At 39.9% G+C, this 27,472-nt stretch overlaps 1 protein-coding gene across 2 annotated transcripts in view; it reads right to left on the bottom strand.

The window, feature by feature from the left end:
* Positions 1-643: 643 nt before the first annotated feature.
* The window catches only part of snx13 (sorting nexin 13), a 46,253-nt gene continuing 19,424 nt past the window's right edge, over positions 644-27,472 (bottom strand). The window contains exons 2-25 of one of the 2 annotated variants that reach the window (XM_041809268.1): positions 22,213-22,325; positions 22,009-22,111; positions 21,771-21,860; positions 15,293-15,414; positions 15,077-15,195; positions 14,852-14,956; positions 14,648-14,736; positions 14,307-14,390; positions 13,576-13,714; positions 13,206-13,294; positions 12,919-13,018; positions 12,169-12,362; positions 11,942-12,046; positions 11,596-11,766; positions 9,443-9,512; positions 8,802-8,980; positions 8,621-8,728; positions 8,426-8,536; positions 8,075-8,236; positions 5,963-6,034; positions 5,722-5,867; positions 5,123-5,191; positions 4,926-5,038; positions 644-3,079 (exon numbers count right to left, since the gene is read on the bottom strand). In XM_041809268.1, the coding sequence (XP_041665202.1) occupies positions 2,844-3,079; positions 4,926-5,038; positions 5,123-5,191; positions 5,722-5,867; positions 5,963-6,034; positions 8,075-8,236; positions 8,426-8,536; positions 8,621-8,728; positions 8,802-8,980; positions 9,443-9,512; positions 11,596-11,766; positions 11,942-12,046; positions 12,169-12,362; positions 12,919-13,018; positions 13,206-13,294; positions 13,576-13,714; positions 14,307-14,390; positions 14,648-14,736; positions 14,852-14,956; positions 15,077-15,195; positions 15,293-15,414; positions 21,771-21,860; positions 22,009-22,111; positions 22,213-22,325 (2,889 nt within the window). In that variant the 3' untranslated portion in view covers positions 644-2,843. The remainder of the gene's footprint in view (positions 3,080-4,925; positions 5,039-5,122; positions 5,192-5,721; positions 5,868-5,962; positions 6,035-8,074; positions 8,237-8,425; positions 8,537-8,620; positions 8,729-8,801; positions 8,981-9,442; positions 9,513-11,595; positions 11,767-11,941; positions 12,047-12,168; positions 12,363-12,918; positions 13,019-13,205; positions 13,295-13,575; positions 13,715-14,306; positions 14,391-14,647; positions 14,737-14,851; positions 14,957-15,076; positions 15,196-15,292; positions 15,415-21,770; positions 21,861-22,008; positions 22,112-22,212; positions 22,326-27,472) is intronic. The other variant, XM_041809269.1, reaches the window with a different exon arrangement.

The raw sequence follows: 27,472 nt of genomic DNA, 5'->3' as shown, positions 1-27,472 counted from the left end.
GATTGCCTCAAAAGTTTCTACAACAAAATATTAGGGGTACCATCATTTTTGTCCAGGCCTGTTTCATGAGTTTGTTTTTTAAAATAATTCTGTTGAACCACAATTCAAAAGCAATATCTGATTTTCATTGGTTAATTTTCATTGAATTTTTATTTATTATCACTTTTGTCAGATTCAAGTTATTTCTGTGACCATTGTGGGTTTTTCTTTCATCAACAGAGGGGTACCAACAATTTTGTCCACGTGTGTATCAAAGCAAAACTGTTGGTCAAGTCTACTGTTGGTAGAAAGCTTGGACCTCCTCATTTTGGCTTTTAGTGCTTTAATTTTACTCAGTACTTCATGCTTTTTGAAATGTAGTAAAGTACAATACTTGCCCCAAAATATACTTACTTAAAAGTAAAATTACTGATTTAAAAAATTACACAATCTACTCAATAACAGTAATTTGAGTAGATTTAATTTCCACTTCTGCTTTAAAGTGTTTAATTTTTCTCCAAATGCAGACTTTTCCAAACAGCAAGGAGCAAGATTACCTCGGTTTTGTTGTCTGTTTCATGTAGAGACAATGCTTAAAAACCTTTACTAACAACAAATGCAGCACATGCACTCACTGAAGACGACAAAAGTGTTGGTCAGTTAGTCTGAGTTACCTTTTATTAGTGTTATACTGATCTGAGCACAACTGCTCACAAGGAAGAGTTTGATAAGCATGATGCAAAAAAACACCCTAGAGTCATTTTCAGTCGCGTAAAATGATCATGACATTCTGATTGATTTCTTTTTAGGTTAAAGAAAAATATGAAAATAGAGTTGACAGTACATTTAGGCACACTATTAACACATACTGTACACAGATATGCACAATTTTCATATCATAGATTCATAAATACTGGGGTTAAAAAAAAGACAAGCCTTCCTGTTTGGACAGGTGTGCACAAAGTTAAAGGTGACACCTCCTCCGCTGTGGGGACAAAATATTCACCTCCAGTTTACTCCTGCTCAGCCAATTGGAGTCTTCGAAAGCAATCGAAGTGGACGAGAAAAATCCATCCAGTGACTGCAGCAGAATGGAGCTCCGTCCAGTCAGAGAGAGGGCCTTACACAGTTGCTACTAAGTGCTCGTTAGCAGTGATTCCATTGGTCACAGGACAAGGCTCTCCTGTGAGCCTATTGGACAGGAGGAAGAGGGGGCGGCAGTCCCTCCAGCTGTCAGTTTATAACAACAAAGATATGTTCTCACTTGTCAGATTAGGCTTGACTGCATAAAAACGCCACTTATTATTAAAACGAAGCAGTTTGGTGAGGCTGCCTCTGAGCTAGCTTTAGCCTGATGAGCTAATCATCAGGACCGTGACACAGAAACCCCCCGGCACACCCCGCTCGATCATCAGAAACACAGATTCAGTTGGAGTGGGTGGGATAAGTGGAAAATAACCCGCCCACACACACACCAAAAATAAAAGAAAAACTCAGACTTATAAAACAAGTCTGTAAAATAAACATTGTAGTTTTACAACAACGGAATGTTAAGTTGTTGGGATAAGAAGATAATTCATGGGGAGAGCTCTGTTTGTTACTATTAAAACTATATGGATTATTTTCTCAGTATACAATGTTCAAAATGCACATGCATTACAGAAAACAAAATATTGCACAAAATAAACACATCTCTGATAAAAGTGATTAGGGATATATCTCTCCATATCTCTATCTTGATTTCCTTGTAACGTTCAGTCGTGTGAAGGAGTGCCAACCCCAGCGTGCGTCTCTTGGTCAGTTTATCCTGTTATAGTATTTAAGGCTGCTTCACTAGCTCACACTGGCACAGTTTCTGGGTAGCATCTTTATGCTAAAACACACTCACACATCCATTCATACAAAACTACACAAGCCAAATACAGGCCAGAGCGAAGAGTACATTCTTTGTTAACGCACTGAGCATCCTGTAACTGTGCCAGGGCGTCACCGTTACATCACCAATCTCATCCCTAACATGATTAACAATATGATGCACAGAATCCCAACATCAACCCCCCACATATGGACAGCATGAGCTTTGGTCTTCACATGTTTTTGACAGTAGCATTAAAGGGGGTGTTATTCTTTGAGGATCATGGGCCAAAAAAAAAAAGAACAAAGTTGACAAATGCGGACAATAAAAGTCAAATCGTCCTTCGACCCACTTTTGTTCAGTCACATAAAAAAACAGAACAGCGCCTTTTTAACCCAGTGCTCTTGACATATTTGGTTGCTATGAAAAATAAACTTGCATGTTATAAAGTGTGCAGCTTTTGCAGATAAAATGTCTACAGCATGAGGGTTAGTTTGACTACAGCTGAGCAGCCGGGTGACTCAGATGGTGGACTGTTCCGGCTGAAACACAGAAGCGGGAAGGTAAGGCAAGGTGTGGGTCTATGCTATCGGCTCCTGCAGTTTAAAAACAATACAGTATTTGTGTGGTCTGCTCTCTGGACCACGAAAAAGCAGCATCGACTGGCCCAGGATAAAGCTAAACACAACTAAAACATAAAAAAAAGGAAATATTTGAACTAAAACTAATGACTGCCATGATCAGTCTTGGTGCAAATTACAGGTTTGCGCAGGTGTATGTCACAGAGTTAACGGAGGGCAATGTATGTGTGTCTCATCCTTCAGCTTCGTCCTGACTGAAATCAGCTGGAGTGTTTTCACTGAAGATAGAGTGTGAAGAAAGTGAAAGGGAAGAAATCACGCAAACACCTTAACATTCACCTCGAGCCCCCTTTACACCGTCACTCTCTGCTCTCAAGTCCAAATGTGTGTCTGTCCCACTGATGTCCCGCTGCCTCCGTCCTCTCCTGTCACCTCTTGAGGGATGATGATTTGACTTTCTGGCTAAATCTGTGGATGCGCGGCGAGCGAGAGTGTAGTTTGACAAAGAGCTCGGGGAATTTGTACTGCGGAAACATTGTCTCCAAGAAGCCCTCCAGGAAAACGTAGACCAGCCGACGGTTCATGGGTTGGTACTGGAACATGTCGAAGACTCGGAGGATGCCTTTTCTTGTCGTGTCTGCTCCAATGATGTGCTTCAGCTCGTCTGAGACAGGGAGAGAAGCAGAGAGAGGTCAGGACTGTGAATAAAAAGGGGAGTGTTGCAGTAAGCTCACACTAGCGTGACAACTGAAGAGAGGCTCCACTCCCCCCGTCCCATCTCTCTCCTCACCCACAACCCCCACCACCATCCCACCCTGTACCCCCACCCTCTTCCCCACTCTGTAGTCCATACATTGGCAAATGTATCATACATAATGGATTCCTTACAGGAATGTGTGCACTGAGGAAACACTAACAAAGAACAAAGAAAAACTTCAGGTTGAACCAAGTTTATTAGTTAGCTAAAACTAACTAAATAACTAAAATGTAAAAACCATTTCAGTTAACCGAAACTAAATAAAAACTAAGCCTTAAAAATAAAACGAAAACTAACTAAAACTGTATTGTGTGCTTAAAAAAACTAACTAAAATGAAATAGAATTAGGGACAAAATTTCCTTAGTTTTAGTCTTTGACACTAGCATAATGACTGACATGAACACCCAAGACTGGAGAGAGTAAAATCAAATGATTTGATTGAAGATAACTTCACACAATGGAAATTTTAGGTCTTTAGTGGTATACAAACATTAAAACTGAATAATTAAAGTGAAAAGAGAAGAGCCTTTTTGGGTTTTGCTCCTGGCAGGTATCCCACACTGCCAAAAAGATCAACACTAATAAAAACTAAACTAAAAAACTAGGTATTTTTGCAAAGTAAAAACTAGACCAAACGAACAAATCGGCAGTAAGAACTAAAACTAAAGTGAAATTTTAAACAAAAGGTAAAAACTAAATAATAATTAAAACTAATGAAAAATCCAAAAATATTATAACCTTGGGTTGAGCACATAAGTATCTATACTGTGCTCACTTTCTCACCAACAAAGAAGAGCAAAGAGGGAAACATATTTTCAGGCAGGCGCAGCCCTGGGGAGTTAACTCCATAATGTGAGTGAGCTTGACCTTGTGAGTTGCTGTCGTTAACTATCAGTGTAGCCAGATGGTGGATCAAAGCAAAAACATCTTTTGGTGTGGTTCTATGCTCTTCTTTTAATGAAGAAACATGGCCCAGGGTGATAAAAACTGCATCCAAGCTAGTCACAGGTTGCCATTGTTAACCTGCAAGCAGCACAGCTAAACCCCATCTGTGGCTACCGCCTCATTCTCCTCAAATGGCGCTGATTGATCAGGTTATTCTCAGACCTGGCACAGATTGAAGATTTGCAGAACAGATCTACCTAATGACAGACATGGCCAATCCATCGACTTTGCAAGGTTAAACCTAAGAGTGATGTTGGAGGAAAGTGGTCACCATGTGAATATGGTGAGAGACTATTCCATTTAAAAAGTCAAGACCTGAAAATCACAGATAATCAAAATAAACCAAGTCTAAATTTCACAAAATGAAAAGTGTAGAGGGTCATACGTATGTAGAAGATAGTGGCTCAGATAACAATGTTGTAGTAACGTATGATCAATATATTCCTTATCAACCAGCTACTTTCACCTTCCTTGTTTGCCTTGAAATATTAACTAAAAGCTGCCTGATACTATTAACAACAGATCAGGACTTTAATTATTGTGTTGCTTGTCCAGCTTAACTTAAAAGACTCATTTTTGTTGCACAACAACATACTGCCCTCGGGGGTTGAGGACAGAAAAAACACCTCTGCAAAAAAAGTGAGAAAAACACCAACAACGTTTAGTGTCTGTTTCCTCCGTCCAGGAGGGGGAGCAATAAGCCCTAAGGCTGAGGATGAAGAGAAAGTAGATGAGATTGTCCCAAAGAAGACTGGCCAACAGAAAGATAAATTAGGAGTTTAGGGTTTTCATTTCATTTTATATCACCTGGCATAATGCCCAGCAGGCTGGTCTTGGCGGCGACTCGGGTCCTCATGCGGATGTTCTTATCACGACGTGGTGGTGACTCAGCCAAAATACCGTTGGGCCAGTATGAATCCCTGCAGGTAACAAAGCCAAAAAGGGTAACTCATAACTGTTCTGATCTATTGATAGTTTAAATGACAAACAAAGTGAAGGGTTACCTGAACTTCTTGACGTAGTCTGCCACCTGCTCTGGTGAGGTCAAGTAGTCCACATGATCCACAATTTTCCTTCAGGGACAAGAAAAAGAGGAATCTGGCTTGGAGCTGTTTACTGATCCCTGTTTTTGTGTACAAGTCTTGTGTTTGTTGTCCGATGCTCTTAAGATGTGTTTACTGTGTGCTCAGTTTAAATATTAGCATACATCCTGTCACATTCAGCCTTTTAATCTGTTTGCTCAGGTAGAACTGGTTCTGCAGCAGAGACACTGACGGTTTTAACATGTTTATCTCAAATTCGTTTTTCCTGTTTGAATTGTCAAATAACATTTAACAGTAGATTCTTGACTGAGAAGGTGACCCAGGTATCAGTTAAAGCCCTGGATCTCCTGAGGCTAAAAAGCTTTAAAATCTTTAAAATCCTGCTAAAATTTAATGGAAATTATTATTTTAAATTCACTTGCACTGAGGATAATTTTAGAAAGAAAGCCAAGGAAAGCATACAAAATAATCCAAACCTAAATTAAACCTTTTTATAAAGTCTGCTGCTTATGTGCTTGCTTAGCCTGTGCAGTGTTTTTCTGAAGGGTCATGTCTCTGACCTGTTGATGGTGTCTCCATAAGTGGCCCTGATGAGCTGCTGCAGCAGGTTCTTAATGTTCCTACGCAGCCACTGGTTCTTCTCCTTCAGGTCAAACACCTCGTCCATTAGCAGCAGCATCACCCTCAGAGGGATGTTATCATCCACCTGGGATTAAAAAAAGCACATTTATGACATTTTAATTTAATTTTTTTAAAAAAACACAAAATACACCCAAGCATACAACAAGCCCCCTTACTCACATTGTCATCCAGCTGAGCAGAGACTCGACAGTGTTCAGGGTCGATTTCAGACTTGGGGAGGAGTGGAGGCACCTGGCAAAAAAAAGGACAGTGGGACGTTGAAGGTTGGATGAACTTGTCTGAAATGTGATTTAAGACCAGGATTGTTGGCTTCAAGACTAAGAGCTCCTGGTGGATCAATGTTAGGTCTTTCTTTACAAATAATACAACAGGGTGTGATCTAGACCTGCCCTATTTGTAAGAGGTAACTTGATTGACAGGTTAAAAACCTAATGGTTTATGAACTAGAACCAATCCCTGCTGTCACTGGCTGAGAGGCAGGGTACAGCCTGTACAGATCATCTGAAAATCACAGTGCTGACACATATGCCCTAATCGCACGGGATTGGTATTACTTGGGAACCTCTGGTAATTTGTAATAATCATGTGAAAAATATGTGTTTTTAATCTTGTGCGAATCGTCCATGTCTGTAATTTGCTAAGTAAAAAAAATCCAAGGCAAATTACTGACCACATTTCAGCACACACATACAGATGAGGACAAAATTATTTTTAAAAATCCCTTTTGTTTTGGATGCTTACATTGTTTTACTTTGCACATGGAAAAAAAATTATTTCACAAATACTACCAAGGTCTAGATGATGATCGCTTCTGATGCTAATAGTCAGTTGTGTCTCATTTTAGCTGGATAACAGCCTGCAGTTGATTGTTTAGTTTTCAACAAGTCTCAGACACGTCTCCTGAGGAATCCCAGCCCATTCTTCTTTGGCAAATCTCTAAAGCTCCTCCAAATTTGATGGTCTTCTGACATGGACATTAAGTTTACCCCACTTCAAACCCATCCAACAGGATTCAAGTGAGGGCGTTGTGGAGGCCAGCCAATAACGTTCAATTTGGTCTTCTGGAGGTAGTTCTTCTCCAGGAGCCACAGATTTTTTGGGTTGTTGTCATGTTGGAAGACAAAGAGACAACCCATACCCAGTTTAGCTGCTGACTGCTTGAGATTTCCTTTCCCAGTCTTCACATATCCTTCTTTCTTCATGAGTCCTTCTGCCTTTACCAGATTCCCAGTTCCAGATACACTGAAGCATCCCTACTCCCACTGCCACTATTTAAGAGTTGGGATAGTGATCTCTGGGTTATACCCTTCTCCCTCTTTTTCCAAACATAATCCCAAGAGCTCTGGTTTGGTCTCATCTGAACAAAGGACATGCTTCCAGTATCAGAACCTTCCTCCAGGTTGTCCTTAGCAGACTTCAGTCTGACTTGAAGGTGTCTCTGTCACTAAAGCTCATGTGCAGGGCTTTAGTGATTGTCTAAAATTCCTGATTTGGCTAAGTCCTTCACTAGTGTCTTGGCAGTTGTTCTGGGATCTTTAGACACATCTCTCACTACTTTTCTTTAAAGTCTGTCTTTCCTACCTCTGCCAAGCTTGTTCTGGACTGTGTGGCTCTCTTTGAATTTCTTGATGACTCTTCTCACTCCAGTTCTTGATCTTTGGTGGAAGCGCTGTGATGTCTTTGTCTATCATTCTCCTGCTTTGTAAGCATCAACAATTCTTTTTCTTAAGTCTAAACTGATTTCTTTGGTTTTTGCAATGATGCTTTCTCCAGAGACAGCTCCAATCCTTACTGAAGTTTTTAGACTGTGTGTAAATGTGAAGATAACCCTCAGTTTTAACCTGATTTTACAAGCTTTAAGCATTAAAAAGTAAAAGAGCATCATTGCATAAGAGTGGTTTGGGCTGTGGCTTAACAAAAAGGTCAGTTCTTAATTTAGACCCTGGTAGTTTTGTGTGTAATAATTTTGTTTCTGTGTGCAAAGTAGGCATCCAAACTAAAACTAGAATGTTTGAAAAAGCTGTGCATGCTGTTCGTATGTAGGAGACCATTGTCTTTATTAGGAAAATAAAGCACAACTAAAATGTAGAATTTTAAATAAACAACTAGAGTGGTGTAATGCACTAAGTCTACCTGCAAAGCCATGTTTTTACATAATAATACATGCAATTTTATTTTAATCACCTGACCGCTCTAACCAAAGCCAAAACCTCTCATGGCTTGCTTTCCTTGACAAAAATAAGAAGACTGCTCTCTATATGATGCTGTTACCTTTAGTATGGACTGTTTAATGTCCTGGCCCAGTCTTTCAGACATGCGACCCATGTTGTCAGAGACCTTGGTCATTCCCTCAGCCAAGCTGTCAGGCAGGGCCTTCACTGCGTTGGACATGTTTCTCATGGAGCTCCTCAGAGGATTTACAAATGTGTCGATCTGATGGGTGGGAGGAAAAAGGGACAAATGCCTTAAAACCGTTCACAAATGTAAATCTGTAAAGAAAGCCATTGTGTGTGATTTAAAAACAGACGCATCTAAATGTGCAGTGTGATCAAAACACAGCTTTATATATTGTGCACTTGCAGCTTTGTGTTGGTAAATCAATGAAAATCTAACACATACTACCTTTCGTGCAAACTCTCCCTTGCCCTTGCTGTAGGCCTTGTTCTCTAGGAAGTCATAGACGTAAGGAATCAGAGTTGGACAGGCCTTCACCATCTCTGGGTTTAGCAGCAACTGGAACAGACACCAAAACTTTTTAATATACACTTTATAAAATGCAAAGAATGATAAGAATATCAATAAAAACTAACATTTTACCTGTAAGTAAGCATTGAGGTCTTTTTTCCTCTTTTCCAAGAAGTCTCTGTCCATGTTGTTAAACGTTTTCTTCCCTGGCAGCTTGAGAATCGACGCCAGGTTCTCAAACTAAAACACACAAAATTAGTTTTTATGTTGTTTTTTAACACTTGCGTCTCAAAAAGAAATGTCTGGCACTTACCTGTTCAGTGATCCTCATGTGAAAGTCATGAAAGTCTGAATAACGTCGATATGTCTTCCAGCAGTCCTCACTGCCGTCTTGGTTGCGTCTGAACACAGTGATGGCATACAGCGCGTAGGTCTTACCATGGTCGTTGCAAACCCCTGCGGCACCCCAGAAGCCGGGGAGACAAGCGTCAGCTACCCCAGGCCCATAATATATCCAAAAATAGGGAGTGGAAGATGGAAGGGAGTGGATGAAAGATGGAAAAGAAAGACGGTAAAAGGACGAAACATGTGCGAAGGTTGAAAGAGCAGAGGGGAAGAGCGAGCAAGCAAAAGAAAGAAAAGCAAGAATTGAATGAAAGGAAAGGAAGGGAGGAATGTGAAAAAATGACAGGAAAATAAGGGGAGGAAGGAAAAAAGGAGAACAGAAAAACAGTGAAGGTGATGGAGTTAAAGAAATAAAGAATACTGGAAAAGTATGAAATGACATAGCAGACATAATGAACAGAGCTAGGAGGAGGAAAAAAACATGCAAGGAAGGGACAAAAGAGGCTAAAAGATGCAAAAAATAAGCAATGGAGAAACAATCTCATCCAAACCCCACTCTAAGCTGCCAATCCTGATAAAAACAGACAGTTATGAAGTCTGTTTCTGTACCTGTGTCGGAGATGAAGGCATGTAGGTGCATAGTTTCATCATGGCAGGAGTTGGACAAGTCGTCCAAAGACTGAAATTACAAGAAACAATTCATCATGTAACAGTGCAGTTTGCAAAGAATTGCAGTATAGTGTAAAAGCTGAAAATAACAATGCATGACGAGTCTGTACAGTGCCTATAAAAGTATTCACCCTCTTGGATGTTTCACTGTAAGGGATTTTATAAATCAATCATTGTCAATATAATTTGTCTTTTTAAGCAAAAAAAACAACTCTTTAATGTCAAAGTGAAAACAGATTTCTACAAAGTAATGTCAAAAAAAAAAAATATGTAGAGTAAAATAAGTAACTGGATGAATATTTACTCCCTTCAAGTCAGGATTCAGTAGATGCAGCTTTGGTTGCAATCACAGCACTGAGTCTGTGTGGATAGGTCTCAGTCAGGCTTGTACATCTAGAAACTGCAATTTTACCAAACTGTAGCTCTTTTGCTACTGAATAAGGTTGTCCTCCAGGATTTTCCTATATTTTGCCACATTCATTTTTACCCTCTGCCTTTGTAAGCCTTCCAGGGCTGGCTGTTGAGAAGCATCCCCAAAGCATGATGCTGCCACCACCATGCTTCACAGTGGGGAAGGTGTGTTTGTGGTTGATATGAAGTTGTTCTGAATTCCTGCCACGTCCAGTAGGTGGCAGCATAGTTGTGGGCTTTGGAGGGATTGATGCATATTTTGTTCAGGCAGTGCCAGGGCAGCTGAGGGAGCCTTCTGGGGTCCTCAACATGTGCTTTTATTAGTTACCCATTTCTGATCTGGACTTTAATGACTGAACACCCTCTGAGTACATGAGAACATGTAAGTTGCTAAGATGTTTATTGTATCATTATTATCTTTTGACATGCACTGCATAACATTGTAATGCATATTTTGAGTTGATTATGTTATGTTCTAGTTGAATTAGTACTCAGTAATCTATCTTGTTCAGAGCTAATAATGCTAAAGCTAATGCTGATGTATGCCAGTGTGTTTTGTAGGCCAGTTATTAATGCTTGTGTATTGACTCCCTATTGATTTGTTTTGTCAATCACAGAAACCAGAAATATTTGACTGTTCATTCAGTAATAATAAAAGTTCAGAGGAAGTATCCCTGTTCTATGCTACTCTTTGACTGGAGTCCACAGCTGATGAAGAGCCAGCTTAAGCTTAAATAATAGTCTATACTATCGTACCTCGCAGTTTACAATAGAAGTGTTTGGTGTCCGCCAAACACAGCATCTTGTCTGATGGGCAAAAAGCACCATTTTAGGCGCGCCGGTAGTCGAGTGGTTAAGGCGCGCACCATGTACGCAGGCGACCCGGGTTCGAATCCGGCCCATTGCACTATTTCCTGCATGTCTCTCCCCGCTCTCTTCCCTGTTTCTGACTCTATCCACTGTCCTATTGCAAAAAGGCCAAAAATAAATCTTAAAACAAACAAAAAAAAAAGCACCATTTTAGTCTCACTGGACCAAAGAACTTTCTTTCACTTGATCACAGAGTCTCCCACACGCCTTTTGATGAACTCTAGTCCAGATTTAATCTGAGTTTTCTTCAACAGTGTCTTTCACTTGCCACTCTACCATAAAGCTTTGGCTGATGAAGAACCCAGGCAACAGTTGTATGCAGAGTCTCTCCCATCTCAGCTGCTTAAGCTTGTGACTCCTTCAGAGTAGTCATAGGTGTCTTGGTGGCCTCTCTCACTAGTCTCCTTCTTGCACGCTCACTCAGTTTGTGAGGACAGCCTGATCTAGGCAGATTTACACACGTGCCATATTCCTTGCATTTCTTGATGATGGATTTAACTAAACTCCAGGGAATGTTCAGTGCCTTGGATTGTTAATGTATCAATCCCCTGACTTTTACCTTTTCTCTGAGTTGTTGGAGTGTTCTTTTGTCTTCATGGTGTAATGGTAGGCAGGAATACTGATTGGCCAGTGACTGGACCTTCCAGACACAGGCGTATTTATACTACAATCATTTGAGACACATTCACTGCACTCAGGTGATCCTTGTCTATGAAATAAATAAAAGGGTAAAACATCTCAGGGGGTGAATACTTTTCAAAGGCACTGTACATCTGCGTTTTTCTGAAACCTGACGACTGCCAAACGCTTACTAAGTTAATGCTTCCTGTAGGAGAGCCGTTGAAGGATTCTCCATCTCCGTCATCAGATCCCCGATAGCTTGGCTCTTTCAGCATGTCAAGCTCTGCTAGCATGCGCACGTAGAGGGGACTCTGCTTGAAGGAAGGGTAGTAGCGTTCATCACGTAGCATCATGTCGTAAACCTGGGGAGAAATGCATGTAGACATTTGTTAGGAGCTGGGAAAAAGCTGGAAGGAATACCGTCAATGAAAGTGAAAAACTCTGCAAAGAAGGGATGTAGCATTTTGCTAAGTCTGGACACTGTTTACAATATTCATTCATACACAGATATACAATTTGATAGGAGAGATAAAGTACATTTCTCTGGATTTCGTCAAATATCTCTGGTGTGGGGTCATCTTTCTGCAGCTTTTCCCCTAGTTTTGTCACAGATGCCTCATCCACTTGCACCCTGGGAGATGCCTGTTTGGTAGAAAAAGCAAAACTGGTCATCTGAACAACCCCAACATGATAACTGATCTTCAGTCACCTTAATGCTTAAATTACTTTCAACTTCAACTGCTAATTCGGTCTTAATCACCCACCTTCTCAGAGAGGTATTGTTCAAACACACCGAGTGCAGCAGCCTTCAGCAACCCCTTGGTGGCGCTGGGCTGCTTCTTGCCATCTTTCTGGCACGCCTTCATGGCCTCCAGCTGCTGCTGTGCCGTCACTCTGTAGCCCTCCACAGTAAGCCAGAAGAAGAGCTCTGCCTGGGCCCCTGCTGCCTGCATGAAGTCTGAGTCAAGAGATACACAACAGTTGGTCTGAATGAGTTCTGTCTAAACAAGCATTCGGATGGCAGTGTCCGGTTGTACTGTAACAAAAAATTCAACAACTTGCTTAAATGTATTTGAAAAAATAAATTAGATTAAGTCATAAAAGCGCTGAAACTGTGTGTGGCCACAATGTTTAAGTTTTGCTCATCTGAACAAATAAAATAACCATCTTTTTGTTACTGTATAAATGTAAGAGTACATAAACCAGGCCTGTCTTGGCTCCTGCACATTTTCCACATCAAAGCTGAGGCATCTTAGTTTTCTCCAAGTATGCACACACACAAACACTCTGTCGTAACCTGATCTGTAACACATAGTAACCTTTTAACATCTCAGAGCGGTCATGTGGGACTGAAAAGGAGAGTGCCTGACAAACAGGCTGGAGTTATAATTCTACAGAAAGGAATAAGTTATGGATTATGAAGATGATTTACAGAAATGTTAAGTATGTACGTCTTGGAGTGATTACAGTGAAGCTATATTTGGTGCATGTGATGTTGTGTTTTTAAGAATTACCCATGAAGAACTGCAAGGCGATGTTGTGGATGAGGATGTGATCCAGTGGTATAACACACAGCTTGCCAAAGTTGGCTGCCAGCTTTAAGGCATCCACCTCCTACAAAAGACAGCAAAGTGAAAAGCCAGTCTGCTACGAGCAGAGATGATAAAACTGAATCCTTAGTCTGTCTAACTGATAAACCTTAATAAACTTTAAAAAACTGCATCACATTAACAAAGTAAAGTATGTTTTTACTGTTTCTTTTCATGTTAGCACTATGAAGGCTTTGCAGCATTTATCTCACCTTGCCAGAGTGTAGTCGCTGGATCCTGGTCTCACACACCTTCTTCACAAACAGAAGACTGTTAATCTGGTTCTTGATCACGTTGATGTCTAAAAGAGGGAGACGCAAAGACATCAAAGGAGGAGAGGAAAGCGGTGTGTTCATTAGCATGGTTCACAGCGCTGTTTCAAGGCGTTATATTTATGCCACTGTGACATTTCGCCTCAATATAAAAATCCCTGACAAGTAATGGGCAGTCCCTATTGCATTCAGCAAAGCCTACAATGTGCAGTAAATAACACAGTCCACATTTTGGATGAGTTATGTATTTTCAGTCCATCAAATTGTATGGTATGCAGTTGTGTGTGGATAAAAAACAGGAGTTGCTCACCATCTCCAGCAGTGTCCAGGGAGCGGAGATACTGCAGCTCCTCCAGCACTTTGTCTTTGACAGCCTCTAGCTCTGCAGGCTTGTCTGTCAACTTCAGGATGTTCATGAAGGCTTCATAGTTGCAGCTTGAGTCCCGAATCTGTGAAAAATCGAATTCATATACACACATGCAATAAATACCTTAAAAAATGTCAAATCTTAGGAAGTGCACCGTGTCTTAGTTCTGAAAAAATATATCATTGCACTTATTGACTAACAGGTCCAGATAAACACCAAATATTTCTGACTTTCAAGCTATTAAAAAGAAAAAAAAGGCTGAACAGCTTGTAGTAAGTAGAAATCTGCAAGAAAATGTCCCTGAAGTGTCTTGAAATGAGGGGTACTCAGTCATTTAGATAAAGACATCTTGCAAGTCAGGTTTACTTGATGTACTGGTATTGTTATTTTTTATTATAAGCAATTCCAAGCCTTATTTTTGCTTTTAACATCCCTAGATAAAATGTTTCTCTGGACTTTTTAAATAAATCTGGCTCACTAAAAGCATAATAACATACTTTTATTAGAAATCAGCCAAATGCACTTGGTAAGATTTAGCGTTTTTGCATTACAATGCTTTTCTTGTTAGATTTGATTTGCAATCTTGAGTTTTCAGATACTTTTTATATGACATAAAAAGTTTGCACAATAGTTATTTGTAGGAGGTAAGGATAGGGGCAAGTATTTATTCTCACCATCCAGATGACAAACTGGTTGATGTAGTCTGGGTCGCTCAGCTGGTTGATGAGAGGAAGCAGCACTCCACGTGCCAGCACCTCCTAAAACAATATAACAGGGCATTTCCAGATTCACTCATAACAATTTACACTACAAACATACAGTCACATGGTCTGGCACAGCAGTCTAGTCTATTCAGTAGCTTTGTGTTGTAGAAAAATGATACTCATGTCTGAATGGCAGCCAAAGTGGCATTTGGCTGGTGGCTCAACCACGATAAACACCAGGTGTCTGACATAATGTGTGCTATAATAAAGGATCATGCCAGATCAATAGTCATAATCCTTGTTGCACTCACTCTCAGGAAGTATCTCATGTTTTTGTTGTGGAAATCTCCAGGAGGTAGTAACAGGTACAGAAGCAACTCGCACAAGTCCCGAAGAAAACCTGACACAAATACAGCATGTTTAGTTTCTGCTCGTCAGGAGTCCACATTTGTGTGAATGACTGTTTCATGACGGTGTGAAAAGCAAGGTCAGACACATTGCACAACTGTGTTTACCTTCTTCGTCTTTGTGTGAAGTGCACACTACGTCTCGACAAATCTTCCTCTCCATCTCCACCTCGGCCTCGAAGAAGGAGTCCACCAGCTCCTCTGTGATGTCCCCTGGTCAGATACAATCAAATCTTATTGTGCAGCTCATCAGAGAAGAAAAAAGCTCCATAATCAGAATGATTATTAAAGAAGAGGCATGCCCATTATTTAATCATGAATGTGTCTGCTCACTTTGCTTGTCTTCTCTGTCAGCGAGGCGGTCTTGGGCTTTTCTAAAGACACGTAAATGGGTGGCAAAGTCATCCACCAGGCGAGTGGTGAAGTAAGGCTGCCAGTCCACCTCTTTGGACCTTTACAAAAAAGCACAGACATTCAAATAAGGCAAATTTGAAAAATGACAAGAATATGAAACAAAATCTGGGTAGTAAGTGAGTATGCATCTTTTACTGGGTAGAGAATTGGACAAGGGCATTCTGCAGGGTCTGTCTGATCTCCAGTAAGAAGGACTCATCCTCGCTCAAAGTGTAGTACCAGTACTGGATGTAGTCTCTCAAAGCAAACTGGATCACCTGCGGAGACAAAAAGAAACAGAGGAGGAGGAATCAGAAAAGATTACCAGGAGGCATAAACTGTTGAGGTTGACTGAGGGAGGCTGAAAGAAAGACTAAGCTCCTGCTTATACCTTGTATCAAAATCCCTCCTAGTTGATCTGATAACAAGTGGTTATCAGATCAACCTTGATGCTAGGTGCATCCTGACTACTGGGATCTGAAAAGGCAAGCTCAGACACAGAGGTGGTCTGGGGTGCCTTCATCTGCACTGGAGTGATGAATGCTCATGTAGCTACCCCCTACACTAGGAAACAAAGCCACCTACTGCTAAGTGTACACTAGGGATTTCCCAATCCTTTTCTTTCCAATTATTCATTTATTTTTGCTGCTGATACGATAAGTGAGATTGACCAATACTGGTACCGATCATATTTTGTGTTTTGACATAACAGCTGGTTTAGCTGTTGGCCAGTCTTCTCAGTTTTGTAGCAGGGATGCATGCTTATTTAATCTGACACGCTAGATAGACTGTGTTGCGTCTCCACTGGATGGATATATTTCACATTCATCTGGGACAGCTCCAATAGAAAGAGCTTGGGAAGGGCAGGACTTTTATAAAAGGATGAACATCCTGTCTGGCACATTCATGACCGGCCAACCAGAGTGACAAGACAAAATGAGCCTACTCTTGAGCTGACAGGCTAGGCCACTGCTGCCATAGACTGATAATGGCGGAGCTTCTGACGTGGCTCTTTGCTCTTGTTTTAACAAGAAATGTGGTCCAGTTCGGATTAAACTGCTGTCTTTCCACAGCTGCATCGAAGCTAACAGCAGACACAGCATCCATTGGATACACTGGCAGACTCCGCGTGTAATGATCGCAATCCCCCAGACCAGGAGCAGAGTGAAAACATACTTTGAAAAGCTTTCAGTGTTGCTCTCTTCCCTTGTTTTAATAATCTGATAATAATAAAATAATCAAATAAAACTGTTGCTTTGGCTAATTCTGAGCTAATCACTCCACTTAGCAGCCAGTGTATACAACCACTCACACAACTAACCCTTTGCCCCTGTAACGCTCACAAACTCATGCTGAAGCAGAAGAGCGAAAACATCTTTGCCATCATGAAGAGCTTTTAGGGTCATTTTTATTCTTTATTTTATACAGAAACATGCTCCACTTGTAGTCCATCCAAAGTAATCACCGCAATGAAAGAAGCCATTGCAAATGGCCTCAAGTACAACTAAACCCTGCCCATAGCTATCGTTTCGCTCTCCTCAAATGATGCTGATTTTATCGACTGGAACTATGACTAAAAATGTCCATACTTGTGCACTGTGAGAACTACTGTCAAAATACATATCTGTAGATATTCTGCCTCTTAACTATAGAAAGCAGGGACTCCAGATCTGGCAGGGTACATAGAACACACTACTATGGCTTAGTACCAGATTAAGGCAAGAGAATGAATGCCTGGACTAAAAGTAAAGACTAAAATGTGAGGACTTTTTATGGACTAAAACTAGACTCAGATGTTTTTGAGTTTTCATTGACTAAACCGAGACTAAAACTGAAAACTGTAGAAATGACTCAAATGTGACTAAAACTAAAATGCATTTAATCTAAAGATTAAAACTGAGACAAAAATGAAAAATATCAGTCAAAATTAACACTGGTCCAAACAGCGCTCAGTTCAGCACAAATGCTGTGGATTGGAGCTTTTCAAGATGGATTTGCCTGGCGACGGGGATGGAGTCCGGCAAATCTGTCTGCTTTACAGGGATAATAATAAATATCGGTACTGATACATTTTTAGCCAATATTGCAAAAAATATATAAAAAATATTTTTCCAATAAAAGAATATTAACCAATCAAATCCACTATTAATAAAAACATGTGTTTACTTGAACAGAAGACTGCACATTCTAAAACAGTAGGTGCCATCACAATATGTGATTGCTATTACGCTACAGAGAAGAAGAAGAGGCCTCAGCACTGAGATGCAAAAGCGTGAAAACAGTAAACACGACTGATTAACTGTGATGATTAATTTCATGAGTTAACTCAAATGAAATCCCTGATACAACTATTAACAGAAAATGATTAAGGCTTGTCAAAAGGCTGACAGTGCAAGTAGTCTTAAGAATAAAAGGCAGTGAGCCTAAAGGCATTAACTCAGATGCATTTTAGAACTAGTTCAAATGTCAAATACTGTTAAGAAAAATTTAAAACCCACCCTAAAACAGCTGTATTTATTCATGTTTTCCACTAAAACCTAAATTTCATTTTGTACAAGTAACATTTGAACACATGATGTAGTCACTTTACTAAAAGAGCCATAAACACATCCTTGTTCAAAGACAAGAAGCCTAGTGTAGTAGCTAACTAGCTTTATCTTTCTGGCTTTAACATGGATTTCAACATTGGATTATTAATTTTAACTGATCAGACTCATGACAGAGTTCAGAGGATTTTTACAAAAGCTGCTTAGAGTGGGAGATGACTCAAACAGAAAACAAACAGACCTGTTAACCGAACCAGTAAAATAAACTGAATAAAAGCTGTTTCACAGTATTTCCCCAGCACTCTCTGAGGGTTTGGAGGGCTGCAAGAAGAGCTGCTGCTAACTTTTGCACACTAGTTCACAAGTCCTTCATTTGGTTTGATGATTTAGTCAAAAACAGCAATGGTTTTATCCGAGGCACAAAGAAAGAATTTGACTGGTCATGTTTATTCTCCATCCTTTTAGTTTGAAGTCAGGGATATGACAAATATCTTTACTGTAAAACAGGAGACTCATGTAAGACGATCTAGGGGTTTATTATTGTGGTGGCCTAAAAAATGAAAAGGAAAGCCAGCTGTTCATACTGAAAAAGACCAATATGACTTTCCAATAAAACTCAGTGCAGAAAAGTCTTTGGAAAAGTCAAACAAGAAGTGAGAAATTTTGGGGTGGGTAAATAAATCTTTAAATCACATTTAAACCTGCTGATTGCCAGTTCCTCTGTAAAACCTCTAGCAAACAGAATATCTGACTGTTAGATATGAGGAATCCTTGTCTAAATCAATCATCCAGTTGCTCTCTGTTGAGGGTAATTCTGAAAGGTATAATTAGATCAAGCCAACAGATGAACATGTGAACACTCAGTTAACATTTTCCTCCTTTGGTTACTCTATGAGCAGCCGAGTGAAAGTATTTGTCTTGAACTGAAAAATATGAAGATAACAAATGCCTTTCATGAAGCATGACGCAGGCTAACATGTCACGTTCAGGGATCTCAAGGTTCACATGTGGCTGAAATGATTAGTGTGCATTCCTGCAGAGGGAGGGAGAAGAGAAGCACCACCACAGCAGAGCAGTCAGTGTCATCTGACTATCACAATCTGCTGTGTCTGCAGCTAACCGTGCCTTCCATGCTGCTTTACTCAGGACAGGGTGCTTAAATCTGTTTTTTTCTTTTTAAAGTGTGGTAACCACAGGATGGGCTGAGAAACACACTGACCTACAGACAAAAGCCTCTGAGCTCTTCTCTTTGTGCGTTTTGACAGGCAGACAAAACCATCATTTGGAGGATCTATTTGCATAAAGAAACCATTTAGTGAGGAAAAATATGACATTTCAGCACCTCAGAGGTGTTTCTTTTTGTATAGCCACATGAAGAAACACAGTTTGTGCTGCACTTATGGTGTAGGATAGAACCTTTCAGTTATACTTTCTGCTTGGACAGAGCTTGTCAGTCAAGACAGACGACATATTCCATGGATAGATATGATTTAAAAGGCCACATCGAAAGATTTTCTGCTTGATTTGGAGTCAATTCAAACCATTCTTTAGTTAACAAGTGTGATGAACACAAAGCATAAATGAGATAGTTTATCAAATATTAAATCCTAATGAATAAAAAAGTCCTTGTTTGTGTGTGGTGCACATAGATAGTTTGATTTAGGATGTGGTCAAGGGAACTTACAAGACTGATTTAAAGTCAAAGCTGTTTTGATTTTAAGGGGAAAATAGGCAAAATAATAAATTCCATAAGACAGTAAGGACAAACTTTTATTATAATCTTTTTCAAAAATATAGATTTTTGACTTACAAGTCTAAAATGACTGTTTCCTTATTGTCAAAAAGTATAAAGTACTTTACATCCATTTAAGTAAAGATTAAGCTGTTTTAGCGCTGTTTAAGAGTGTAACAGCAGTATGTTTTTCAGTGCCTGTTCTTAGTTTAACTATAAGCTGAACTTTAACATAATGAACTTTTTTCAGTTTATAGTTCATTATATTCTAATTCACTGTAAACATACAAGTTTTAATCAGCTGCCTGATATTCTTCAAATAAAAGGTAAACAGCTTCCTGTGAATACAAGACCTTGAGGCTTTAGGGGCTCGATCTCTGGTTGACAGTGATGATGACTTAATGGCTTGTGGCCATGAAGTTGCTGACCTGGACCAGCTGATGGGTCAGACAGTTACCTAAGTGAGCCAGCGTCCAAAAAGCATGCTGTGTTAGTATTTCTTAACCAGTGTTAATCCTGTTATCTTTTAGATACTTCTCTACTTAGTGGCTGTTACTTTAGCATGTAGGCTACAGTGCTGAGAAAAGTATTTGCCCCCTCCTAAGTTTAGAATTTTTTTTCACATTTGTTACACTTAAATGTTTCTCATCATCCAACAAACATTAATATTAGACAAAGACAACCCAAGTAAACATAAAATGCAGTTTTTAAATAACGATTTCATTAATAAAAGGCCAACCAAACCTACCTGGTCCTATGTGAAAAAGTCATGGCCCTAAACCTAGTAACTTCTTGTTCCACCCTTGGTGGCAATGAGTCTTTCACACTGCTGTGGAGAATTTTCGGTTCACTTTTCTTTGCAGAATTGTTTAAATTCAGCCACATTATAGGGTTTTCCAGCATAAATGGCATGTTTAAAATCATGCCAACATCTAAGTCAGATTTAAGTCCAGACTTTGATGAGGCCACCCCAAAGCCTTCATCTTGGTTTTTAAGCCATTCAGAGGTGGACTCGCTGGTGTTTTTCAGGCCACTGTCCTGCTGCATAACTGAAGTGTGCTTGAGCTTTAGGTTATGAACTGATGGCCAGATATACTGTTCAGGACTTTATGGCAGAGAGCAGAATTCATGGTTTCATCAATTACGGCAAGTCGTCCAGGTCAGTTTATATGAAATGCTGTGTTAGTTTTACTCCAGATGTAACGAGATGAACACCTTCCAAAAAGTTCAGCTTTTGTCTGGTCTGTCCACAGAGTATTTTCCCAAAAGTCTTGGGGATCATCAGGATGTTTTTAGTCAAATGTGAGACGAGCCTTGGTGCTCTTTTTGATCAGCAGTGGTTTTGGTCTTGGATGCCAGTTTTGCCCAGTTTCTTTCTTATTGTTGAATCATCAGATGTTTTTCTTGTTCTTTTGTGACCTCCTGGATGAGTTGTCGATGTGTCCTTGGAGTAATTTGGTAGGCTGACCACTCCTCGGAAGGTTTACCATGTTTTAAAGTTTTCTCCATTTGTGGATAATGGCTCCCAGCATGGGTCGCTGGAGTCTTAAGGTCTTAGAAATGGCTTTGTAAGCCTTTTCAGACTGATAGATGTCAGTGACTTTGTTTCTCATCTGTTCATGAATTTCTTTAGATTGCACTATGATGTGTTGCTATTTGAGATCTTTTAGCCTGCTTCACTTTGTCAGACAGGTTCTACTTACAGGATTTCTGGATTCAACAGGTCTGGCAGTAATCAGGCCTGGGTGTGGATAGTGAAATTGATCTCAGCTTTCCAAAAAATATGGTTTTATTCATAAGCGACTGTATCTGATTTCTTGAGCGTATAAGCGCTGAACGGTGGAATATATTCCATAAAGTTTACCGCTGCAGTGTAAAATGGGAGCCAACAGCTGATAGATGTGTGACAAACATGGAAAGGTAAACGGAGGACAGGAGGCAGCAGGAGAGAAGTGAAAAATGAGGAAGTAACCAACATCGTCACTATGAAAGCAATCTCTGTGAGGGGATCTGAGAATTTCACTAATTAAACACTACATCCTTAGTGTGACTATGCACACATATTTAGCTGCAACAGCAGATTTCACAGGTGGTTCATTTTCCTAAGTCGGCAGGTTATATTACATATTTTTATTTAATTGACATTAGTTTGTAGAAATTTGTTTTCACTTTGACATTAAATAGGTTTTTATTTGTCAAAAAAGATAAATTATTTTCACCATGATTGATTTATAAAATCAATAAAAGGGTAAAACATCCAAGGGGGTGAATACTTTTTATAGGTACTGTAATCATAATTGCAAACCAATTTCAGGGAAAATGCTCTAGAAGCCACATTCAAATTACAAACACACACCTGTTGTAGTGGTTCATCTATGAAACTGGAGCCAGTCAGTCTCCTGTCTATCTTTATTGGCTTCATCTCCAGCCTCATCTCATCCAACGTCTAAATGAGAAAGAGAGAAACAAGAAAACATGAGATTAAAATCAGAGCTATCAGTTCAGTGAAAGCTAGTCTGAGGTGTACTTTACCAATAAAGGACCTTCATTAAAAGTCAGTTTGTTTGAGTAGGCAACGGTGAGTGTATTTTTACCTTTAGTATACCAATTTGTGTGGGTGGGAGGTACGAGTGCTCGCACTTTTCTAGGTGCTTCTCGGAGTTGATCTTTCCATAGAGCAGTGTGACCGCAAAGCCCCTGTAAAAAGCCGTGATAAGATTCGTGTTCAGTATTGTGGTAAATTTAAGAGAGTGCAGTTCTGCAGATGTAAAGGAGGATGAAGATGTTTCCCTGCTCACCCTCCGATAAAGCAGAAGATATAAAAGGCCAGGTAGAATATGGAAAAGGGTCCAAAGGTGACGAGGAACAGCACGACTCCAAGACCCCCCCATCCCCAGATGGACAGACTGGCCTGAAACACACAAAAAATACACACGTTAATAACTCTTTTCACCTTATTTTAACAAGACTGATTATTATAAGAGTTGGTGCAACTTGCATGTTCTTGCTTAAAAATTTGGGCTTTACTGCTCACCACATTCAAAAGAGGTAAAATACAATAACTGAGCTACACTCTGATACAAGCTGAGAACAGATAAGAAAGTTGTCCTGTACAATGATATCATCCAATGAGAACATGAGTCTCCACTTCAGATGTCGCTACAGGAAAGGCTATTTAAAAACTTACATTGTTGTGTGTCATACTGTTAGAAAGTATCAGGGATAGACTCTGTGTGTGCACACTTGTGTGACACATCCTATGGTTTTCCTGTTATTGTCAGTGCAGGAAACCAAGCTCTTGTTTCCAGCTCGCAGCTCTGTGTCCCAGTTTTCCACGTAAGTTGCTCCTTTAGCTCGAATTTTCTAGCCCCAAACACGCTGATGCTAGAGATGCAATTAACTGCATTATTTACGCAGAGTAATACTGAAGCGTTACATCTAGAAACCCCGTCTGTGTTGCAGAAGGCAAGTTCAGCCTAACAGAGTGAGGTTACTGTTGCTTAATAAGGTATCACAGGCACACACAGCCGGACTAACACTCACTAAGGTCGGCTCAGTCAAGACTGAGGGATTTATTAAAAGCTGGAAGTGACCTCCATAATGATTACTTGAACGTTCACACTTAGATAAGATATTTGTGTTTTCTTAGTCATGCTGAAAAAGCAGTGGAGTCAGTTATTTTTCAAAGATGTCATAATGCCAGGATTTTACGTTCATTAAACTAGTAAAAATGAAGAGATAGCAATACTGTTTGATACAACAGCAACAAAAAAGAAGACCTCTTAGGCACCCAAAAATAATGAGTTTTAATTCCTAAATTTAAACCTGCAGATTATAAAAGGTCACTGAACAGACACAGTGTTACTAGCAATGAAAAACACAGTTATTAGGTTTCCTAAAATGACTTGGAATGCACAAATACATTCATTGTTGAACAGAATATGTGAACTGTTGGACAAACTGATCTGTTTTCATGGTCAACCATGAAAGAAAATCATTGTAGAAGGGTTTCACCAAAATAAGTGAAGAAAAAATAAATCTAAATTGCTAATTTTAGCATTGTTATAGGCATTGGCTCTGATTTTTACAAACTTGCATCTCTGAAAAATACCATATATCCAAAAGTATAAAGTATTTCCTCTGAAACATAGCCTAAATAATCTAGAACAGGGGTCATCAAGTACATCTACACAAAGGCCAGATTTAGGGTTAATCCCATTTCTACCCCTTGGCCCTTATCTTAGCCCTTCCCCTTGGTTTTGTGCATTTGTGTCAGGTGAAAGGGTGTCCCAATTCTCTTCTGAATCGAGGGTTAGGGCAAAGGGCCAGGGGCTTCAACTGAAGATTTTCAGGACCACACTTGAAACCAAGGGGTATGATGAATTTCTCACCATGCACCTTGTTCACTTGCAAAATGGCACAACGGAGGAAGGAGGTGTGTAAATGTAAATATTTTCAGCATTTATAAATTAGAGGAAAATATGAACGTTATGTTTTCTCATATATTTGATTTTTAGCTACTAGAGATGGGAGATTATTGTCTTTTCAGTCTGTACATGTGTAAACGAGGACTATTAACTGCATAATTACATGGAGGAGATCAACACGGAGATCCACAGTATGAAAAAGACTGTTGAAGGTTTATTGTCACCTATGATGACGCATTACTGCAAACAAGGCACCCTCAATACTTGTACAATATTTCATGTCAGACACACAGGAGATATTTAGTCTAAAAGTGTAAACCATTTTTGCCAGATTTACCCCTTTCTTTTTACCTTTGCCCTTTTTTCCTCTGTTACCCATATTTGCAATGTTTTCACCACTTTACCTGCTAATTTTTGTTCATTCGTGCCACTCCAAAACCCATTATTGCCACTCTCTAACCCCTTTCACCACTTTATCTGGCCATTTTTGCAACATTTCCACCAGTCTTAACTCATTTTTAAAAAATGTTTTTTTAAGTATTCACTAATAGTGGCTGATACAGGATTTTTGTAAAAACAGATAAAATGTGAACTCATTCTAAAACTATTAATATAAATCGTTTCTGGGGTGAGTTTAAACAGCTGCAGATATTTAATGATATAATAATATATAATGCCAAAAGTTTCCTTGATCAGGGATCTAGAAGAAGTCTATGCAGGGGTGATAAGATACATCCATGGATGTTGGGACACATCCTCAGTGATGTTTCTTGAGGCCATAAGGTGTTTCAGCTCTTACAACATCAGACACCCTCTCTCAGGTGACCCAGCCAGGGTTGATCAGGCCCTGGCTTGTGTCCCAGCAGCATTGTCCCACTTCTCTGATCTTTTATCTAAATCCCCTGTGAGGCTCTCTCTGCAGACTCTGTGGTGGACCTGATGGCTCTCCTCTTTGCAGCTCGTGTGATACCAAGAGAGGAGAAGAGCTTGCAGAGGGAGTGGGCAGCAAAGACTCTATATCCCACCTTTATGGACTCACAGCGAAATTTCTAGCCCCTCTTCCAGCACTCCTCTACCAATTTGTAGCACTTGAGCTCCTTGTGTTTGCTGGCAACTTCGATGCAGGTCTCCCAGGAGGCTGTTAGCTCCACTAAAGAGAACCCGCTTAGTAAAGGCAGATGTTAGCACCAAGTCTTGTCTAGGAGGTTGGTGTGATGTATTCTGGGAACTTAGGTTGCCTGCCCAAGTCAACCAGCACTTCCCAGTCTGTTGCAGAAGAGAGCAAGCTAGCTGATGGTGTTGGCTTTAACAGTGGCTTCTTTCCGGCCCTCACAAGAGCAGAGATTCTGCATACATCTAGAGATAACCAGCTGGGCTGATTATTGATGCCGATATTTGGCATTTAGCTGATTATTGGTATCAGCATTCTATTTACTGATAATCAACCAAAATCGATTAATTCAAAGGTGTGTCACTTCGAGGTGCGTCTTCCTCTCTGGTTTTGTTTTCTTTTAGTTTCACCTAATGTCCTGCCCACCACCCTATCTGTTGGCTTGATGTCATGTGACTACCATCCAATCAACACTGAGGCCTGGGTGGAACTGACACAGGGCGTGTGCATCATCACTTCCTGTTTCCTCCTGCTACTGTGTCGCTCTGTGCTAATTTTCATGTTGACAGAGCTTCTGCTAAATTGTTTATTTCCTTAAATTTTTAACATGTAGATTTACTTTTCTCACATTAAGCACAGTTTGCTCGTCATAAAAAATTGCATATCGGTCTCAAATGTTAATTATTGGTCACATGCACTTTATGATGATCATTTTTCATGATACAAATTTAAATGGTTAAAATTTTGATCAAATTTGGGTTGTGATTTCTCATCATAAAAGACAGGATGGGTCTTGGGTCTAGATCAGCAGAGAACTAGAGCTCCAGAGCCTAAACACTCTGTGAGTCAGAAAACGTTGTATTTTTCATTGTCACCACTTTGTGTGTAATCAGCAGCACTGTTGTGCACAACTGCGCACATTCTCTCTCTCCTCGTGACAGCTTTTAAATAGGACTGTAGGCCCTGTCTTTTCTTTCAGGTGTTGATACTTTAGGTACTAATGAACCTGAAAATAACTTTTCAGGAACCTTGTTGCACAAATTAATGAGTTGCACTTTCTTATTTTGTGTAATTCTTGAGTATCCTGCAAAGCAAAGCTGATAACTACAATTAGTAAATGAATGTGTATATGTGCTTTGGTTAAATTAACATATACAGGTTACTGGACCATCAGCCAGTATCAGATTATGGTGCATAGATTGGTATAGGTGCATGTATAACTGTGTCAGAGGGAAGCTGTTTTAATGTAACTGGGCCATGCAAACCTTAGCGTAGCAGTAGGATTTATCCCGTGTCATGAGAGAATGTGAAAAATGTAGTTATCTACACAAAGGTGGCTACATGTGAAAAACGTCCGCAAAGTCACACTGCATAAAGAGCTCACAGAGCGAGGAACCGTCAAACTGAGTCCCTGACGGACATCATGATGATCAGCTGTGATGATCTTTGGCTGCCCTACATTCATACCAAAGTTCCTTAGATAATCAGCTCCCACTGATGGAGCCAGATAGGGACAGAGTGAGCTTCCTCAGGACACTGAGACATTGTTCTCTCTGCCACAGCCAGCTATGGACAATCCAATGACACACATTAGACTCGCCACTGACTGCGCTAGATACCAAAAATGGGCCTGACTTGCAATGTATAGAATGAAGATGACAAACAGCGAGAGAGTTGATGCCAAGCAAACAATTTCTGAACATTATTATGACAACAGGTTCAAAAATCCAGGAGGGAGGAATTTTGAGACCAGGTAGCTTTGTCAGCCTACTGAAGAATTTTGGAATTAATAGTGTATTTATCATTCTATAAGGACAAGTTTTTGATCACGTGGAAAGATTTATTACACTTGGCACAAATTTTTCTTCAATCTATTTCAATAAATCTAAGAGGCAGCTTCGTCCAGCATCGTTGCCAAAACAGCCCTGTATATTTGGCTGTTGCAGGCTTTTCCAACACTGATGTCAGAATCAGAAAAACTCTGGATGTCTCTTTGTGTTTCTGAGTGACTAAATATGAGTATAATGGTCACTGTTTACATGTGTAGGGGGTTTGGTCAGAGTAGGGGTGGGAAAAGATATTGACACAGCAATATATCATTGTCCTGGCTTGTAAGAAAAAATCTGGATGTCTCCCGGTGCCAAATATCAATATTTCAATAAAGAAAGGTAGCTCTTAATAAAACTCTAGCAATTTAACTCACCCCATCAATACTTCGTACCTCGTGTTTAAATATGGGTTGAGACAACACAAATTAAGCCATTTAGATTGGATGCAATGCTTGCATGTATAAACCTTTAAGACAGGTTGCAATGTCAGGAGACATCTGATAGATGAAGTCAACATTACACACTAAAATACATGATGGAGGGTAAATAGGTTGAAAACAGGGCTGGGCGATTATGGCAAAAAGTCAAAATCACGATTAGTTGAACTTTTTACCTCGATTATAATTCATGAACAATTATACCACCCCCAACCTCTGACTCGGTTTCTTCTGTAAGTATTTGTACAATCTTA

The sequence above is a fragment of the Cheilinus undulatus genome, linkage group 16, assembly GCF_018320785.1.
Source record: "Cheilinus undulatus linkage group 16, ASM1832078v1, whole genome shotgun sequence".
NCBI lineage: Eukaryota > Metazoa > Chordata > Actinopteri > Labriformes > Labridae > Cheilinus > Cheilinus undulatus.
The sequence above is the reverse complement of the archived record's forward strand: the minus strand, read 5'-3'. Positions and strand labels throughout refer to the sequence as shown.